Raw genomic sequence first — 20,521 nt, forward strand, 5'->3', positions numbered from 1 at the left:
GTATTTGAGTTGATTGCTTGCTCTATTTATCGGCATTTTGTTGTTGAAAACAACCAAATGTTTAATGTGTGTCATGAGAACCAACATAGAAGACAAAGCTTAGCTATTCGCACGCTATACTCTGACATCTAAACCCTAAATTGTATGTACACATTACAAGGTTGAGATGCCACTTATATACTCGAGGTTACCTTAATTACAATAGTGATAACATGGGGGAATTGTGTATTAACATAAATGGTGAAATAAATAACGTTAAATGGTAGATCCAAGAATCTCCACAAGGTTTATTATGAGAGTGAATGGTGTAGCCAATCATAGTTGAGACAAAGTGAACAATATCAACTAACTAGCGTCAATCTCAACATGCATCTTGCTGGATATGGTGATGAATCATAATGATCGAGTGACTAAGTTCTTCATTGCAGCAAGAACACAAAAAGTACTAGGTAAGTTTTGTCCAACCTATTGATTAATTAAGTCTTAAATATGTCTTTTGTCCCTTCAAAATCAGGGTTATTTGGTTTAGGCCTCTTAATGTTTTTTTGGAAAACAACCCTAAACGAAAAATAATACTGAGGTTTTAACCCCCTTTCATCACCTTCAGTCCATTATCTATTGAATTACCTAACGGATGCTGACGTGACATGATTTTAGATGGACCTAAACCAAAGAACCATAATTTTAGAGAACCTAAACAAAAGAACCATGATTTTAGAGGACCTAAAACAAATTTTTATCATGGTCTTAGGTCCCTCTAAAATCATGGTTCTTTGGTTTAGGTCACTCTAAAGAATAGAAGGTGACAAGAGGGGCTGAAACCTCAGTATTATTTTCCATTTAATGGTGTTTTCCCAAAAAAAAATTAGAGGAGCCTAAACCAAAGAACCCTGATTTTACAAGGAACAACAACATATTTAAGCCAACCATTAATTAATGTACATTTTCACAAATTAAATAAATTCTAAAATAAAAATTGATCGAACCAAATAGATAACTTTTGTCTTTAATTAATACCAATTCAAATTTAACTGCTGAAGATTCTGAATTGTGACCGATGCTTGTGGATTGAAATTTGAAAACAGCATGCGTGTGAGAGCTTGAATGATTTTTTGGGTGTGTCCATAGTCACAACTTGGATAGAATACAGGAAACGGGAGACGTGGCTGATTGACTTGTTTTATTTATCGCATAGTGCAAGTGTATAGGATAAGAGAAGAGAAAAAGGAAAAAAAATCTACAGAACAAAAATTTGTGGTTGTAATTTGCCTATCAATTCATGGTATCATCCCCAACTCAGTTACCCAATCCTCTTCACTTCCTCCTCCTTCCAACCTATCTTTCTCATTGTGTCCATTCTTTCAAAGCCCTTAAGCTTTTTTCTACAACTTGGGGCAGAAATTATCAAAATACCAATATATTGGAAAATTCACCCGAAAATTGTTGGAAATTGAGAGAAAAGAAAGTCATCAAGATTCTCAGCTTAAAATTTCACCAAATTACATATCACTATATTAAAATAATAATATATATTAAAATATATTACTATTTTAAGTAGTAATCCAATTAAATAATATTATTGATTTCTTATTTATTGATAGGTAAAATACAATATTCATAAATGACTATTAAACTAAAATTTTACTAACTAAATTACTCTTTACAACGCACAAGTGTCGGTCGCAATAGTAAAAAATGGTAGTTTAAAGTTTAAAGTCCTAAGTTGAAAGTTCGAATTTCAGAAGTTACACTCTTGAAAAGATATTTGATCTTTATAATAGCAATTTAACACAATTTATTTTTCTCTTTATAGATAAAAAATTATATAGAATATTTAGTAGTACTAATTTTGGTACATTCAATAATGATTATTTTCATACTTTTTTGGAAGTAAGATTCTTTTCACACTCACTGGTGCGATTTCAATAAAACACGTAAACCAAATTGTGATTTTGCCTATTTATGGCTTAAATTCTCCCTTGACACAAATTAAAAAGATAATCCAAGAAAAGAAAAATCGTAACAAGAGAGAACACTCAAAAGGAGAAAATAGGAAAGAAAAGAAAAAAAAAAGTTAATTACTTGTTTAATTTTCTTCAACATTCAAATCAAAGCAAAGAAGATACTTGGGGAAGAAGAGAGAAGAAGAGTCACATTCCATGGTTAAAACTTGATAGAGAGACGGCGGCGCGTGTGAGCGCGTGGTGTGAAGAAGAAGATGTCAGGTGGTGGATGCAGCAGCATAGTGTGGTTCAGGAGAGATCTGAGGGTGGAGGATAACCCGGCGTTGACGGCTGCAGTGAGAGCAGGTGCGGTAGTGGCGGTTTTCGTCTGGGCGCCGGAGGAAGAGGGTCAATACCACCCTGGAAGGGTTTCTAGGTGGTGGTTGAAGCAGAGTTTAGCTCACCTTGATTCCTCTTTGAGAAATCTTGGTACTCCACTTATCACTAAGAGATCCACTGATAGTGTTTCTTCTTTGTTGGAGGTTGTTGAGTCCACTGGTGCTACTCAAATCTTCTTTAACCATTTATATGGTTAGTTACTTACTGTTCCTTTTTGTGCTATCTCACTGTTTGATACTTTATATGTTCTTCATGATTATAGTGCTTACTGGTTTAGTCTTAATTTTCTGTAATTAGTATTCTACTTTTTTTGGTTCATTACATTTCATCTGTTGATGTCCACAATTATGATACCCCAGGTTTGGAAAGTTTATTGGTTAGTTATAAATATCATTATGAATTGTAGGAGCCTTCACTACTAGCATGTTTAATAAAGTAAGTTCATTGGGTTTTTTTATACTAAGAATCAATTTTGAAACTTAGAAGCGACTCACAGAAGCTTGTTCTGATTCTGATTTTAGAATCAATTGTAGTCCGATTTCGACAAATGCACTGTTACTGTTTGTGATGAATTCTTGACACTAATTACTTTGTCATTTATATTCATCTTTAAAATTTACTTTTTGATAATCTCAATAATATAGGAAAATGGTATTTTGTATTTCTTGATGGTGCTTTTACTTTCATCAATTCTTATCTAGCAAGTTGTAAAATACAGGAGAAAGGCTTGTCTATGGATTTCATTGTGGATTGAAGGATCCATGTCTTTATCAATTGGGATTCTTTCCTGATTGTTTGGTAAACTGTGTTGTTTTTAAATCATGTGGCAATTTACTGGACAAGACATCATCATTTTTTTATACACCCCCGCGTGTTGTGGTTGTTTGTGATTACTTCTTCAGAGAAGCTTCTTTGTCATTTCTATTCATCTTTTCATTTTTAGTTTTCTATAATCTCTATCCGTAAATTGTATGTTTCTTTTAATTGATGGCGTTTTACTTTCCTCAATTCTTAGCTTGCAAAATACAAGAGAAAGGCTGTGCGTAAACCTTACCTGTGGTTTTCTATGTTACAGATCCCCTGTCACTTATCAGGGATCACCGAGCAAAAGAGGTTCTGACTTCTCAGGGCATAACAGTACGTTCCTTCAATGCTGATTTATTATATGAACCATGGGATGTCAATGATGCCAATGGCCAACCATTCACAACTTTCGATGCTTTTTGGGGAAGATGTCTTAGCATGCCTTATGATCCCGAGTCACCTCTTCTCCCACCTAAAAGGATTATTCCAGGTCTACTTTTGCCTTCATGTTCATTACTGAACAAATGATCGAAATTGAAGAATAAACATCTGTGCTGTTTGAAAAGCACTTGCTAACTTACTATGTAACATGAACATAGCATAAAGGTTCAAAGTATTAGAATATTATTCAATAGAGTTCCTTTAGATTGGCAAGTTCTTGCTAATTGCGCCAAATTAGTTAATTGGTGTGAAAACATGGTTGACCAGCAACAAAAAGTATGTAAGGAAGTCAAGAAAAATTCTTTTGAATTGTTCAATTCTGGCTTCTGTTATTGAAATTTTCCTTGTCTGTATCAAATGTATTCCTTTTCTTTTAAAATCTCTCCATGTTTGCATGTGTCATGTGTGTTCTCAATAGTCAATACATGCTTTACTTTTAATTTACGCTAGTTGCCTACTCTTTCCCTCTTTCAGGTGATGTATCAAAGTGCTCTTGTGATGCGTTGATGTTTGAAGATGAATCAGAGAAGGCAAGCAATGCACTTCTTGCTCGAGGATGGTCACCTGGGTGGAGCAATGCTAACAAGGCATTGACCACATTCATAAATGGTCCACTGATTGAGTACTCTCAAAATCGCAGGAAGGCAGACAGTGCCACTACATCATTTCTCTCACCCCATTTGCATTTTGGTGAGGTGAGTGTCAAAAAAGTCTTCCATCTTGTCCGCATCAAACAAGTTTTGTGGGCCAATGAAGGATACTGTGCTGGTGAAGAAAGTGTGAACTTATTCCTTAAGTCTATTGGTCTCAGAGAATATTCAAGATATATCAGTTTCAACCACCCCTACAGCCATGAAAGGCCTCTTCTTGGCCACCTTAAGTTCTTTCCTTGGGTAGTAAATGAAGGCTATTTTAAGGCATGGAGACAAGGCAGAACGGGCTACCCATTAGTAGATGCTGGAATGAGAGAGTTATGGGCAACTGGTTGGCTGCATGATCGGATACGTGTTGTCGTTTCTAGTTTCTTTGTGAAGGTTCTGCAGCTTCCTTGGAGATGGGGAATGAAATATTTTTGGGATACCCTCTTGGATGCAGATCTTGAGAGCGATGCTCTTGGCTGGCAGTACATATCTGGTACTTTACCTGATGGTTGTGAATTTGACCGTATAGATAATCCACAGGTGCTGTTACTTTTTTGTACAAGTTACATAATCCAGCTTTATGATCATCTGTTTGCATGTGCATGTTTTCGATTTCCTAGCTGGAAACCCACACGACATGTTGCATACTCCTTTTTTAAATATGCATTTTGGTATTTGTACTTTTTGCACTTAACTAATTATTCTGTCCACCAGTAAGTGTTTCTCCAGAGTTATATAAAACAATATTTCGGGTCTTTTGTCTTCATTGCCCTGAAGATTACAATGTATGTGTGTTGCATACATGCCTTAGGTTATATCTATATTCCAGTTGCCTGTTTGAATATCGAAGCCAAATAGCCATCCCACTACGGTCACTGGATTATATGCTATCTGAACATAATGTGAAATTCTTAGTATAGACAAGACTGTTCCCTGCCTTCTTTTATTTTTTTCTCAACTTTTGCCTATTGAAATATGCATTCACTCTTTTACCTTTGAGTTTGGTCAGATATGCAATTGGTCGTAAGTTCATACTTCATACTATTCTAAGATTTATAATTTTTTCTTCAAATTAAATTTTGATTAGATTTCTGTCTACATTTGTTCCTCCTACTATAAGGAATGACAGGATTGAATTTTGGGTTTGTGATGATTAACATGATATTGGCGTTGAGTCATGTCCTGTTGTCAACTATTTGAAATGCTGAAAATGATAGATTTTCTAGCAATAGATACAGTGATTTCAGTTGTTGGATTTTTCAGTTTGAAGGTTACAAATTTGACCCAAATGGAGAATATGTACGCCGCTGGCTTCCAGAACTTGCTAGATTACCAACTGAGTGGATACATCATCCATGGAATGCACCAGAACCAGTGCTTCAAGCTGCTGGAATTGAGCTGGGATCAAATTATCCTCTTCCAATTGTGGAAATAGAGGCAGCAAAAGTCAGACTAGAAGAAGCTCTATTAGAAATGTGGCAACTCGAGGCAGCTTCAAGAGCTGCAATTGAAAATGGAACTGAGGAAGGACTTGGAGACTCCTCTGAATCTGTCCCTCTTGCTTTCCCTCAAGACGTACATATGGAGGAAAGTCATGAGATTGTTAGGAACAACCCCCCTCCCATTACTCGACGCTACCAGGACCAGATGGTTCCAAGCATGACTTCTTCCCTGGTGAGAGTGGAAGAGGAAGAAACTTCATTGGATCTTCGAAACACGGCAGAAGATAGCAGCAGAGCTGAAGTTCCAGTAAATGTAACCGCACAACAAAATGCAGTAGACACATTGAATGAAGGGATGTTGCAGACTGTTCATAGGAATACTCTGCAATACAATCATACTGCAATGGAGCTGAGAAATGCAGCTGACGATTCCACAGTAGATTCTTCAGGTAGTAGCAGGAGAGAAAGGGACGGAGGCATAGTTCCGGAATGGTTTCCACCAGCTTCCAGTTACTCAGAACAATTTGTAGGAGATGAAAATGGTATAGGAAGCAGTTCATCTTACTTGCAAAGGCATCCTCAGTCTCGCCAATTGGTGAATTGGAGGCGGTTACCACAGACTGGGTGAGATTTCTCAAAGCAGTGAACATTAATATAAGACTTAAATATGTTTTTTGTCTCTACATTTCTGAAAATTAATGGTTTTGGACCCTCTTTATTTTTTTGTTTGAATTCAGTCCCTGTATTTTCAAAATGGTCATAATTCAGACCCTGAGAGAACCAATACCAAATGTAAAGGACAATTTCAAAGCCTGAAATTTACTTAAAAAAATAGTCATTGAAATTGTCTTTTTCTTTTGGTACTGGTCATCTCAGAACTAAACATATTTAAACCTTCATATGTTGACTGTACTGACCATTTGAGGAACATCAAATAATTTACCAATGTTTTGACTGAAGTTTATTTTCTATATTTGGTTTAACGATTTTGATCATTTCTTGACTCCTTGTTATGTTATCACAATTAAATTTTCATTACAGGTGATTCATAATCGAAACAATTTATCAGACTAGAAGCAGGAGGTGGAAAATACACTATCACCTTTATCTGGAGATAAATACGATATTGTATCTGCATTGGACATAGATGTGTTAATTTCCTACTCCTTTTACAAGTCTTGATACATGATTAATGGCTGACCTCCAATGTGTATGAAAACTTCAATTCATATGGCAGTGCATTAGCAGCCCCTTCTGCTTTCTTGTACAATATTTGTAGGTCTACTACTGTATAGCATACTTTGTGTAGTGAAGCGAGGGAGAAAGAGCTACCGTAGGATCTTTGGCCCACTAATAAACTCAGGCTTGTGCTTTCATTTAACGCAGATACATTATTGTTCATGATCCAAGCCTTGTATTCGTTTTCTGTAGTGTACATGTGTTAGGTACCAGAAAAATAGAGCACTGAATGAAGAAGATGATATGAATTATAGCACTGAATCCTCTGGATAAACCCAGAAGCAGTGTTTAGGGGAATTACAAATAAGGAAAAATACAAGATAACCTTGAGCAATTCGAGAGTGCTCAATCTCTCCTAATTCCAGAATAATTTCTGCCTAGCCAATTCTCTCTCCATAACCAACCTATATACTCAAATGCCTATGGTCCCCCCCTCACCCACATGGGTGCTGCCACCTCACCAGGTGGTTATTTTGAAAAGATACCTTCTAGAAGGTTAGCTCATCAGGTACAGCTTGCACCTGTTTGGGCTTTCTAGTATATACCTTCCCAAATCTGGGCCTGACCAAAGGGTCTGTATCATCTCTCCCCCCTTGAAGAATCACCTTGTCCTCAAGGTGATGTTCAGGAAATTGTTCCAACAGTTCAGTGTAGTCTTCCCAAGAGTTCTCAAACTCCGGCATGTTCTTCCATTTGACCAGAACCTCCACAGTACCTTTATCCCCTGCCCTGGAATCAATAATGCTCTCAGGTTCCACCTTAAGTTCCCACTCTTCTGTCATGTAAACTGGAAGTGGCTGACTGTTGACTCCTTCATTAGGTGCCTTCTTGAGTAAAGAAACATGAAAAACAGGGTGTACTTGACTACCCTCTGGCAGTTGGAGTTTATAAGCTACTGCATTGATCTTCTCAATCACAGGATAAGGGCCATAGAACCTTGGACTAAGCTTTTGATTCTTCCTTCTAGCTAAACTCTTAAGCTTATAAGGTTGGATTTTGAGATAAACCATGTCTCCCACCTTCAGTTGTATGTCTCTTCTGTGCTTGTTAGCTTGCTGTTTCATTCTATTTTGGGCTTTCTCCAAGTTCTCCTTTAATGTGTCCAGAAATAGATTCCTCTCTGCTGTCATCTTTTCCACTTCATTTACTGAAGCTAATGAATCAGTTCCCTTAATGATCACTGGTGGTTCTCTTCCATACAGAGCTTGAAATGGAGTGGTTTTGATGGCAGAATGGTAGTTGGTGTTATACCAAAATTCTGCCCAACTTAACCATTTTGGCCACTGCTTGGGTTTAGCCCCAGTCACACACCTTAAATAGGTCTCAACACACCTATTCACCACTTCAGTCTGCCCATCAGTTTGAGGATGGTAAGCAGAACTGAACTTCAATTTGGTCCCAGCAAGCTTGAACAATTCAGACCAAAAAGAACTCAGGAACACCCTGTCTCTATCTGAGACTATAGATGTAGGAAACCCATGCAACTTAACAATTTCCTTGATGAAGAGTTCTGCAACTTCTTTAGCATTATAGGGATGAGATAGAGCTAGGAAATGTGCATATTTGGTAAACCTGTCCACAACAACCAAAATGGTGTCCTTTCCCATAGTTTTTGGCAAACCTCCAATGAAATCCATTGAGATATCAGACCAAACTTGTGAGGGAATGGGAAGTGGTTGAAGATAACCAGCTGGATTAAGTGTCTCATACTTGTTTCTCTGACATATTTCACATTTTTGGACATAGGTTTGGATATCCAGCTTCATTCCTTCCCAAAAGAATAGAGCAGAAATTCTCTTGTAGGTCCTGAAAATTCCAGCATGTCCCCCAACAGCTGAGTCATGAAATTCTTGTAGTATGATAGGAATCTTCCCGGAAGTCTTAGGTAGAACAATTCTGTTTTTGTACAGAAGCCTGCCCCTCCTCATGTGGTAACCAGCTGGAACTGGTCCTTGAGTGGTGATCTCTTGAATGATTTTCTGATACTTGTCATCAGCTAGAATCTCAGTTTCTAAATCTTCCCAATCTTCACATTGAACTGAGGAAATGGCAGAAAATTGTAGTTTCCTAGAGAGAGCATCTGCTGCTTTGTTTTCAATACCTGGCTTGTATTTAATTTCAAAATCAAATCCCATGAGTTTGGAAACCCACTTTTGTTGCTCCTCTCCCATGAGCCTTTGTTCAGCCAAGAACCTTAAACTCTTTTGATCAGTGTGGACTATGAATTTGCAGCCTAAGAGGTAGTGCCTCCATTTCTGTACAGCCAACACCACTGCCATCAATTCCCTCTCATACACTGATTTAGCTTGTGCTCTTTCTGAGAGGGTTTTGCTCATGTAAGCTACTGGCCTCCCCCCTTGCATAAGTACAGCTCCTAGCCCTTTCCCCGATGCATCAGTTTCCAACACAAATGTTTTCTGAAAGTCAGGCACAGCTAGAACAGGTACAGTTGTCATGATCTCCTTTAGTTTGTCAAATGCTTGAGTTGCTCCAGCACTCCAACTAAAATTGTTTTTCTTGAGCAATTGGTTTAGGGGTTGAGCCAACTTGCTATAGTTTCTGACAAACCTTCTATAATAGCCTGTCAATCCCAAAAATCCTCTCAATCCCTTCACATCCTTGGGAAGAGGCCAATTCAGCATATCTTTTATCTTGCTAGGGTCAGCAGCCACACCCTCTTTGGATATCACATGCCCCAGGTAGATGAGTTCAGATTGTCCAAAGGAACACTTCTTCTGATTGGCCACTAGGTGATTGTCCCTTAAAACTTGTAACACCTCCCTCAAGTGCTCCTTATGTAGGTCTACATTATTGCTGTAAATCAGTATATCATCAAAAAATACCAGCACAAACTTCCTCAAATATGGCCTCAAAACCTGGTTCATTAATGCTTGGAAGGTAGATGGTGCATTGGTTAAACCAAAAGGTAGGACTAAATACTCATAGTGACCCTCATGTGTTCTGAATGCTGTTTTAGGGATGTCCTCTTCCCTCATCCTGATCTGATGGTATCCAGATTTGAGGTCTAGCTTAGAAAAAATCTCAGCTGTTCCAATTTCATCCAGCAGTTCATCTATGATTGGAATTGGGAATTTATCAGGAATAGTCACCTTGTTAAGTGCTCTATAGTCCACACAAAACCTCCAGCCACCATCCTTCTTTTTCACTAAAATAGCAGGGCTACTAAAAGGACTAGTGCTATGTCTAATTATTCCAGCAGCTAACATTTCTTTTACTAACTTTTCTATCTCATTTTTCTGGTAAAAAGGGTACCTGTAGGGCCTGATGTTAGGGATTGGTGCTCCTTCCTGTAGCAGAATAGCATGATCAGTGGCCCTCTTGGGGGGTAGCTCTTTTGGCTCCTGGAATACCTCTGGGAATTCAGTAAGAAGCTTGATCCAGAGTTCAGGTATAGTGACATTGGCTGTAGGCTCCTCTTCTGAACATTCATATGAGAGAAAATATTCTTCTCCCTCATCATGCTTTGTCTTTTTTATAGATTTCCATGTGGCTGCCACCTTACAAAAAGATGGTTCCCCTTGCATACACATCTTTTGTCCATTTAGTTCCCATTTGATGATCAGATCCTGGAAGTTGGCCTCAATATTACCCAAACTAGCCAACCAATCCATCCCCAGCACCAATTCTGTTCCTCCTAAACCCAGAATAAAGAAGTGCTGAATGATGGGGATTCCTTGCACCTCCAACTTCAAATTCTTACATACCCCAGAATTTCTTTCCCTAGCCCCATTTCCAACTTCCACAACATATTCTGAAGTAGCAACCACTGGTATTTCCAGTTCTGCTACTAGTTCCTGTGAAATAAAGTTGCTGGTGGCTCCACAATCTACTAGAATTAGGATCTCCCTTTCTCCTATCTTCCCTTTCACCTTGAAGGACCTGTTGGAAGTTAGGCCCTCCTTACTGTTCAGAGAGAGTTGGAGTACCTTCCCTTCCAAGACAAATTCTCCATCCTCAGCCTCTTCAAACACTTCTTCTTCTTCCTCTTCATCCTCACCTTCTATCAATATCAGTTGAAAATTCTTCTTGGCACAAATATGCTCCCTTCCCCATTTTTCTCCACATTTGAAACATAAACCCCTTCTGCTCCTTTCATGCAGTTCTGTTTGAGTAAGTCTTTGTCCCTCATTCCATTTCCTTTCAGGGATTTTTCCTTCATTATTGGTGTTCTCAGTCCCTTCCTTAAGATGCTGAGGTTTCCCTTCATTCCCCTGAGTTCCCCCTGCTCCCTTAGATTGGTAACTCACATTAGGGTAAATAGACCTTCCTCTGGTCTCTCCCGAATTAGTAGAAAATCTTCCTCCAAATCCTCCCTTCTCCTTCCATCCTCGTTTGTCTTCCTCCTTGGATTTGCCTCCTCTCATGGCTGAGTTTTTCTCTTCCAGTAAAAGAGCTCTATCCATGAGATCTGCCAAATCCTCTGATGGATACAGCTTCATCTCAGCCTTAATCTCCTCATGCAACCCATTCAGAAACACTCCCTTTAGCACTTCCCTGTCAGCATTTCGCATAGGCGCAGCTAAGAGTTCAAAATGCTCCCTGTATTCCATAACACTTCCCTTCTGCTTAGCACTGAGCAAAGGCCCGAAAGGATTCTGAACCAGTTCAGGTTGAAACCTGCGAATCAAGGCCTGTTTGAACGGTTCCCAAGCTCGCACTGGAGCTTGCTCCTCCCACCATTGGAACCAGCTGAGCGCGCGGTCCTCCATGGCGATCATCACCATCTCAACCTTCTCAGTTTCTTCGACTCGACTGAGTCGGAAAAACCTCTCCACCTTGGTAATCCATCCGTAAGCGTCGTTACCATTGAACATCGGGATATCCACACGCCGACCTGTGACGGCTCGAAGATGGCTCCGATGATGAACGTGCTCGTGAGGTTCACGACTACGAGTCACAGCTCGTGACCCGGTTCGTGACCCGGTTCGCGACCCGTCGTCTGAACGAGCCAGAGAAACAGAATTGTGGTCGCGTGAAACTCGCCGGTGGCGCGGGGTGTTGGAATGTCCCCTGGTGCGACGGCGCTCGCGACTCATGAAGAGTCGTCGGAGCTCCTCGAACTGTTCGTGAGCTTCTTCCTTCATCTCCGTAATGGAACGCTCCAGATTGTCGACTCTCGATTCCATAGCGCTGCGGGTAAGCACCATACAAAGCTCCCTTTGGATCGGGAGCTCTGATACCATTGATAAGAACCTTGGGAGAACCACACCACAAAAGCTAGCTGTTGTAGTTGGAGAGCCCAAGGCCTTATAAACCCCACATTAGAATCCCATACTTCCAATGTGGGACTCAAGTCCCATACCTTGCAATGGGGTCCTAACATCCCACCACGCTCCGCAGCCCCGGCGCCCACGCGGGCTGGCTGTGCACTAGCCCCACGACTAGTCCCGGGCGAACACTGCAATGCCGGCGTCACCACCCGCGCCGCTCGTTTGCAGCTCAGAGACATGGTGGAAGGCTCTGATACCAATGTTAGGTACCAGAAAAATAGAGCACTGAATGAAGAAGATGATATGAATTATAGCACTGAATCCTCTGGATAAACCCAGAAGCAGTGTTTAGGGGAATTACAAATAAGGAAAAATACAAGATAACCTTGAGCAATTCGAGAGTGCTCAATCTCTCCTAATTCCAGAATAATTTCTGCCTAGCCAATTCTCTCTCCATAACCAACCTATATACTCAAATGCCTATGGTCCCCCCCTCACCCACATGGGTGCTGCCACCTCACCAGGTGGTTATTTTGAAAAGATACCTTCTAGAAGGTTAGCTCATCAGGTACAGCTTGCACCTGTTTGGGCTTTCTAGTATATACCTTCCCAAATCTGGGCCTGACCAAAGGGTCTGTATCATCATGTCTGATGACCACTGTAAAGTGCACCTCATCTTGCTGCTCACATTTCTGAAACTTCTTTGGCATTTCATGCTAGAAATTTAAATGCTAGGGTTGATGCTCTATTTTGGTTAAGAATGGTAAAGTAGGATAATATTATATTGATGTATTTATCATCTAGTTTTGAGTTTAAGATATTATGTCAAACTCACCATTAGGCTTTGTTACTCGAGTCCATTCATACAGATGTCCCCACTTATGGACTCACACTTCAGAGATTTTGGGCTTAGATTTGGTGTCAAACTCAATGCAATGATATGAAGATATGCTAGTATTTGCAACATTTATTAACTTGATAACTTCTGCTGTCTTTTGGAAACATACTTTCCAATGTCTAAACATCATTGTTTATTAGATTTCAGGTTTTGGTCTAACACTATTCCTAACCTTAGTTTAGGGGTGATGATTGTTCTACCCTACATACACACTTATTTCACCATATCTTTAGTTAGTTAGATTTCTTAACACACCTCTCACGTCGATGGCTGAACATCTAAAGTGTGGAATTTGCAGAATTAAACATTTGTAGGCAATCCATGTACGAGTGATTTCCAATAAACTAATCTTGGAAATCACACATTGAGGGATCCGTTTGGGGTAATTATCCAAGATTCATTTATTGTAGACACTTGTTTATGGGTCATCTGCAAATGTTCATTCTTGTAAGTTCCACGCTTTAAATGTCCAAACATGAACGTGAGAGGGTGTGTTGAAGAAGTCACACATTGACAAATATATGACCAAAGTAATCCTAATAAAAGATAGATCAATTCTCACCTAAAGCACATACGGAAGAACGAGCTGAGCGAGTTGTCACAGTGGAGGCCGCAACACAGGCAGAGCGAACAACATGGGTCATTGTTCAGGACGAACGAACGATATCAGTGGCGTCTTGGAGACATTTCGATGGGTTGCATGATGACGGTGAAGCAAGAAAATGAAGAAACATGGACACTCTTCTTCGTCTAGAAGTTGCATGTCGGTTCATCAATGGTGAGGATTTTGAAGTGCTACCTTCAAAGGAGAAAGGAGGTCAAATCCATGGTTCTATCCAAAACATTGCTGATTTAGGGTTCAATGACGGCGTTATGCTCCTAGACGACAATGAATATAGGGCCCAATGGGGCGACCTGACCCAACACAGGTGTGATTTTGCAGTTTGACAGAGCGAGAAGGCCACCACAACACGGCAGTGCTCCTTGCTCCTTGGCTGGTGACCCTTGCAAGCCAATCATGGCCACTTGTGTAGTCATCGTACTTCATCATCACAACGACGTTTCATGTTACTATTGTGCGGGTGCAACAACAACGTCAGGCTGTCATTATGCAGCAGCGTGGCAAGCCGAAAGAGGAGAGGCCCTTGGGAAATGTTGTTTGCAGCCGCCGAAATAATTTCCAGCCATCAATATTGTTGCATTTTTTTCTCAGAATTGTAGAAATAATTTGGGTTCTCTGTATTTCCTTGAGGACAAGGAAGATTATGATGCACATCTGTTTCAGAATCGAACTAGAGTTTTTTTCCCGTGCGTTGCACGGCGAACATTTATCTTATTGCGAACATGTAAGTAAAAAGAATGAGGAATGGAAAAAAAAAATCTGAATATGATTATGCAATTTAAATGATAAGAAGAATGAAGATTGGGAAAAAAAATTGATAAACTCCACCGCACGAAGTATATGTGTTTTGATTAAATGAACAATATCACGCCCAAATAGTTATAATTCTTGCATCATAGGAAACAGCAGTAGATTCCACCTCCAAATGAACATAGCAAATACCCTTACAAAATTACAATTTTTTTTTGGCAAACAGAATTAATATTTAACAAATCTTAGTAGCACCATACACATTCTGAACATCTGGATTAAATAAAATCTTAGTAGCACCATACACATTCTGAACACTTGGCCTCCCTGGTCCAACCCAATAACAGATGTGAAATAGATATTTAGACACAGTATAACACGAATGAAATAAATACAATTACATTCATAACCAACTATTCCTAACCTCTGAATGGTTTAATTTTAGCATATTGAACAACAACTACTGCATTTGTCATGTCACCAGCAGCCAATTGCCCAAGAATCTGTCCAACATAGTTACCAAAGAAGGCACATTCAAGACGAACCCTGCAATTTTATTGAGCAAACATTGTAAGAATTCAGTATAATGAACATATATTATAAAACAATGCATTACTAACCCATCTTGAAAAAGCTCGATCGTAACTCTCTTTTGAATTTTCCCATCCTTCTCATACTCTTGCTCACCGCTTGATCCAGTAAGGATACCAATGATATCTAGAAAAAAAAACATGTATCAGTAACAAATTTTATATTGTAACAACACGAAAAAAAAGCAAGAATCAAGAAAAAAATAAAAAAAAATACCTATTAGATAAGAAGGATCCGGATCATTGAACATAATCTCAGACAAAGAAATGAAAGAGTAAGGACTTTTGGTTATTGGACAGTTTCCAATCTCCTTCACTTTGGTATGAATATGAAAGTTAATTTTAAACTGATGAGTAGTTGTTCTAAAATCACCAAGATTGTCCCCAACACCAAAATATGAAATCTGATAGACCCGACCTTCAGTCAACAGGGGGTGGAACCTATAGACCAAAGTTTTCCTCACTGAAGCATGAATCTGACAACCCTGCAAGATTTTTAATAAAAAAAAGTTTCAGAGCATATCAATGAATAATATTAATATGGAATCAGAGATAGGAATGCAGATAAATTCACCTTTGAATCCATCAACACCAACTCCATTGAGAATGGCAATTTCCCTCCACTGAAGCTGGGACTAACCCACAAACGAACCACCTTTGTAACGATGTTCCAAGTATCCTTTGAATTATTCACATCTGAGACATCATCAACTTTGATTGCCATGGTTAATGAATCTCCTTCAGAGCAAGGAAATAAGATAAGAACAAAGCAAGAGTGAGTGAAAAACAATTGAACATCAGGATCTTATATATAGTAGAAGGGGGAGGGGGAGTATTGAATTTGAGTTTAGAATCACTGAAAAATTCACAGCCTCGGTGCCATTGTCTATAATTATGTTTCATTGGAAAAAAGGAAGTTCACAGCCACGATGCACACTATCTGCAATTGAGAAGAGTTCTCTTTTAAAAAGAATCAGGAATTGAGAAGGTTGTGCACGTAACACGTTTAGTGGTGTAAGCAATTACTGTGATTGGCTAAAAAAAATCAGGCGTGAGTGAGATAAGGAGGGTGGACGAATCAATATATATATTTAGATTGAAAACAGAAATATAAAATAAAAAGGAGTGAATTAAGGAGTGTGGGGGAATAAACCTTTTGATTGGAAACAGATATATCAGTAATTGAAACGGTTGAGAATGTTGATAGCATCAATAAGATATTAGCATTAAAAGATATAGATATCAGTGTTAAAAAGTAAACAATCAACATCCACGTTTTTAAATAAGCAATCAGGGATTAATATCAGAGTAGTAAATGCAGCAGTCAAGATTTAAAATGCTGATGCAAAATTTGAAAATGATGGAGAGAAACAAATAAATGGGTGGGGACCGGTGAAAGATGATTGGTGGATGAGTGCCATGTAAAATCTGACCGGAGAATGAGAATGAAGGAGAAAATGACACGTAATCAGTGAATGGAGGGAAGGAAAGAGAGTGAGCCACATAAGAATTCCACTCACTGTAAGAATGCACCATAGAAGAGAATGTTTCTGGTGATGACACATCAGCATTGGGTTCTCATAACCCTTGCTGTTTTAATATTGATATATTGATATATTGATATATTGATATTGATATTGATATTGATTGATATTGATTCGGTCCTCTTATGCTCTATATAAGCAGCCCATGGCTCAATGGATGTTGATGAATGATATGATGTTAGTCGTCTTCCTCCGAATTCTCTATTCTCTCTCCGTTTCCTCTTCTCCTTCCTTTCTTTCTAATTCTGAACCTATCATCAATAGCAGCCCATGTAATGTTTTAAAGCAAGACAAGATCGATAGTTTTTTTTTTTTTATTGACAAAAAAAAAAAGATCGATAGTTTTTAGGTTAACATGGGATCCTCTTAACTGCGTGTTTGAAATACACGATCAACGACATTGAAACATGCAACACCTCAAAAGAATAAAACGAAAAAAATTCCCATTAAACTCAAGTTAGTATAAAGATCGACCGTTACATTTTCACTGATAACAATACATATAAGTATTTAACAGATTTAACGAAAGATGAACAAAATTGGCAACTGAAAATTAACCTTCAGCGTGATAACAAAACAATTAACCTGTCACCCACCCTTCACTGATGAAACATAACGCGCCTGTTAATACCACCATAGTTCCTTGTTCTTGGATACAGATACAAAAGATTAGAGTTAGAATTATCACTTCGATCTTCCTCAAAATAACAAGGTTTATCTTCATCAACTGTCTCCATCTTCCTCACTTCAGTGCGGTAACTCATTTTCATTCTATTATATTTATACCCCATAGTACTCCGTTGCCTTTGCCTTTGAATATTATAATTAGCACCCCTGGTTTCCATCCCTAGATGTGTGAAAAGCTTTGTTTGATTCTCCGCATTTTTGATCGGCACCGTTCTCGAAAGCTCGTTGAGTCTCTTGTCACCAGTTGCCCTTGGCATAGTATTGTTGAGGATATTGGTGCTCTTAGCCTGAAGGTGGTGTGAAGAAATCTGAATAGAAGAAGCTGCATGACCATAATTACCAGGTCTTGAAGCACTACGATTCCTCACTCCCTTCAAGTATAGAAGTTCCTTCGCTCTCTTGAGAATTCTGATAGGAGTAAAAATGTAGTGCTTAAACTTGATTTGCTTGTTTGCTAATTCCTTTCTCATGGTGAAGAATAATAGCTAGCTTCAAATTAAGTTTGTGTTGTGTTGGGTTGTGTTGATGAAAATAATGTGAGAATGGTGGTGATAATTATAGAGAGTGGACTTTGTGTTTGTTAATTTGCATTGGACTTGTCCCTTGAGTTAAGTAACTCGGGACGGCAGGGTGGCTGTCCTTGTGGGCAGTGAAAAGGTCGACGTTGGACGGGCCACTACTCATGATCAACTAAAAATAAAAATTTGTGTAGATACCCTGCCGTAGTATTTATTAAATATTATATTTGTCAAAATATTAATACATTTGTAAGATTTTGTTCCCAATTTGTACAGAGAATGTGGCTGAATACGTGTTATCGTGAATTTTGTATTCAAACTCATCAAAATATTACTAGTTGGATTGAGTTGAATTTCTATGGGATGTTATTGGTAGAGATACAAATTTTGTTGACATCCATCCATCTGATCACCTGCGTATTGGTGATGGTTTTTAAATGCGTATGTTTAATTTACGTCCACAAAATTCTTTATATTTAACAATTATTTTTTATTTTTAATTTCGGGCATAAACACTAGTGCTGTACAATTTTGTGGCCGTTTTATATCAGCACAAAATTGAAGTTAAAAAAAAAATGTGTCGGTTTATAATCGCCATAAATTTTGTGTGATGGTTTCAAACCTTCTTGAAATTGTGTTTTATTTTTTTTTCGGTGAATGGACCAAAATGATTGATAAACATCAAATGGAAGGAGAAGAAGGGGATGAATGCGGCACATTCTTCAAACTAGCAAAACAAAAATAATCTTGATCACATCACATGATGTAGATCCTGCTTCATGCTCCATAGATCTACTCTCTTGTTGGGGGAGACAAGGGAGCTCATGGGTCGGGGGGAAAGCCACCAAGAGATATTGACGCCACATCTTAACTCAAAAGCTTAAGGCATTAGGTTTATGAGTCACATCTCTTATAAAGTCTTCTCCTCACCCAAACTTAACAATGTGGGACTCCAACTCCACACTTGAATTCTCGACAATCTCCCCCTCAAGTGCGAGTAACCACCACATTATCATGGCCCCCCTCCGCGGAAGGTATCCACCCTTGCACCGCTGTTCGCTGCCAACGGAACCCGCCGCCTAGCCACACTGCTGGGAAGACTTTCGACACAAGGAGTCGTCATGGTCTCACGAACTATCGGCTCTGATACCACTTGTTGGGGGAGACAGGGGAGCTCATGGGCCGGGGAGAAAGACATCAAGAGATATCGACACCACATCATAACCCAAAACTTTAAGACATTAGGTTTATGGGTCACATCTCTTATAAAATCTTCTCCTCACCAAAACTTAACCAATGGGGGACTCTAACTCCGCACTTGAATTCTCAACATCTCTTTTATCATGGATCTAGTAGACTTAAAGGTGTCGAACTAAAAGAGAAAGAAAAGGAGAAGTGGAAAGCTAGGAAATGGATTTGTATGTGCACAATCATCTTTGAGAGAAGATTAATACGCATTAATGAAGAATAGCCACAAGTGTTAGACCCTGATATTCGTTTATTGAGTTTTGATGATAACACACTTACGTTTTTATAGCATTATACTTTGAGGTTTGTGTAGTTGTTGGTCAATCTGCAAGTGCACATAAACTACCTAGTTTTAATTATCGAACCACAGGGAATTGAGTGAAAATCGTTGGTTTAAGCTTGAAGCTTGTGAGTTTGAAAAGCAATAAAATTCTGATTTCAATGTTGATTGTTTGTGACAAATTGTTGTCAAAATAGTAATGGTGAAAATGTGAGAAAAATCAAAATGTAAAAACGCTTTGGGTTGTCGATCATCTATTCCATTCTAGTAAACCTATCCTATGCATGTGAAATCTTGAACCTCTCTTTGATGCTATAGCTTATCCAATTACTTATTGATGACTCACATAAGCAATCCTCTCAAACTAATAGTTAAGCACAATTCCTTGCGTACTTAATCATTCATTTGAGGCTCTAAGCATATCATATTCAGGCCAACACAACCCAACCCTTCTTCTATTCCTAGCAGCAAGCATAGAAGGATCAATTTCAATTCAGTTCCCTAAACTTGAATACAACTTCCTTTCTGATTTTAGTTTAGCATATAGCAAGTGTGCACTCAAGCTAACCATACATTTCATAATTGAAATCCAAAGATAGAAACAAGAACTCGTGCATAGAGATAGGATTAACAACTAGAACTTTATAGACTCTAAAACCCAAAGCAATGAGAAAACTAGCCAAGCATGGCTAGAGAATCCATACAAAACAATGTAAAGAACCTGAAAATTACAAGGTGGAAGCTTCCCACAAGACCCCAAGTTGCTTCTCAGTTTCTTGACTTCAGCAAAAATGTAAAAAGTGTCTACAAAAGTTCAGTCCTCAAGAGAAAATGACAAAATCTTATTTATAGACAAAATGGACGAGATTGGGCGCTCAAGCGCTAGAATAGCATGCTTGAGCGCCAATTGCTCAAGTCCAAACCAAAATGTTTCTGTTCTCACTGGCGCTCGAGCGCCAGCAAACCATGCTCAAGCGTCAGCTCCCAAAAGCTCTGTTGAGGTGGCGCTCATGCGCCAATTAGGGGCGCTTGAGTGCCACATGGTCGCCTGGAAAAATCTTGAACTTCATCTTAACTCCACTTCAAAGCCTTCTTTAAGCCTCCAAGCTTCTTGACCTTCCCTCTTCAGCGGTTTCAACCTGAACACTTGATGAACAAGCTAGAAAAATATCTAGAAACTCAAAGGGTTAATTTGCACAAAAGCCCCAAAAACAAGTGCAAACTACAAAAGACCTTGAACTTAA

The 20,521-nt window shown here is 38.9% G+C and overlaps 3 protein-coding genes across 3 annotated transcripts; 1 reads left to right on the forward strand and 2 right to left on the reverse strand.

Moving 5' to 3' along the window:
- Nucleotides 1–1,988: 1,988 nt before the first annotated feature.
- LOC130732842 (cryptochrome-1-like) lies at nt 1,989–7,074 on the forward strand. The gene is made up of 5 exons (XM_057584835.1): nt 1,989–2,534; nt 3,418–3,636; nt 4,062–4,768; nt 5,492–6,294; nt 6,712–7,074. The coding sequence occupies exons 1-5, from the start codon at nt 2,219–2,221 to the stop codon at nt 6,713–6,715; spliced, it is 2,049 nt and encodes a 682-aa protein (XP_057440818.1). The 5' UTR covers nt 1,989–2,218; the 3' UTR covers nt 6,716–7,074.
- A 7,400-nt stretch (nt 7,075–14,474) lies between these two features.
- LOC130732847 (replication protein A 70 kDa DNA-binding subunit C-like) lies at nt 14,475–15,953 on the reverse strand. The gene is made up of 5 exons (XM_057584848.1): nt 15,575–15,953; nt 15,218–15,485; nt 15,031–15,127; nt 14,835–14,956; nt 14,475–14,737 (listed from the first exon to the last, which is right to left on the reverse strand). Exons 1-5 carry the CDS (start codon nt 15,722–15,724, stop codon nt 14,646–14,648), a joined length of 729 nt encoding a protein of 242 aa, XP_057440831.1. The 5' UTR covers nt 15,725–15,953; the 3' UTR covers nt 14,475–14,645.
- A 1,022-nt stretch (nt 15,954–16,975) lies between these two features.
- On the reverse strand, nt 16,976–17,761 carry LOC130731938 (uncharacterized). Its single transcript, XM_057584097.1, has one exon. The coding sequence runs from the start codon at nt 17,699–17,701 to the stop codon at nt 17,144–17,146; it is 558 nt and encodes a 185-aa protein (XP_057440080.1). The 5' UTR covers nt 17,702–17,761; the 3' UTR covers nt 16,976–17,143.
- Nucleotides 17,762–20,521: the final 2,760 nt, after the last annotated feature.

Source organism: Lotus japonicus, chromosome 1, assembly GCF_012489685.1.
Source record: "Lotus japonicus ecotype B-129 chromosome 1, LjGifu_v1.2".
Taxonomy (NCBI): Eukaryota; Viridiplantae; Streptophyta; class Magnoliopsida; order Fabales; family Fabaceae; genus Lotus; species Lotus japonicus.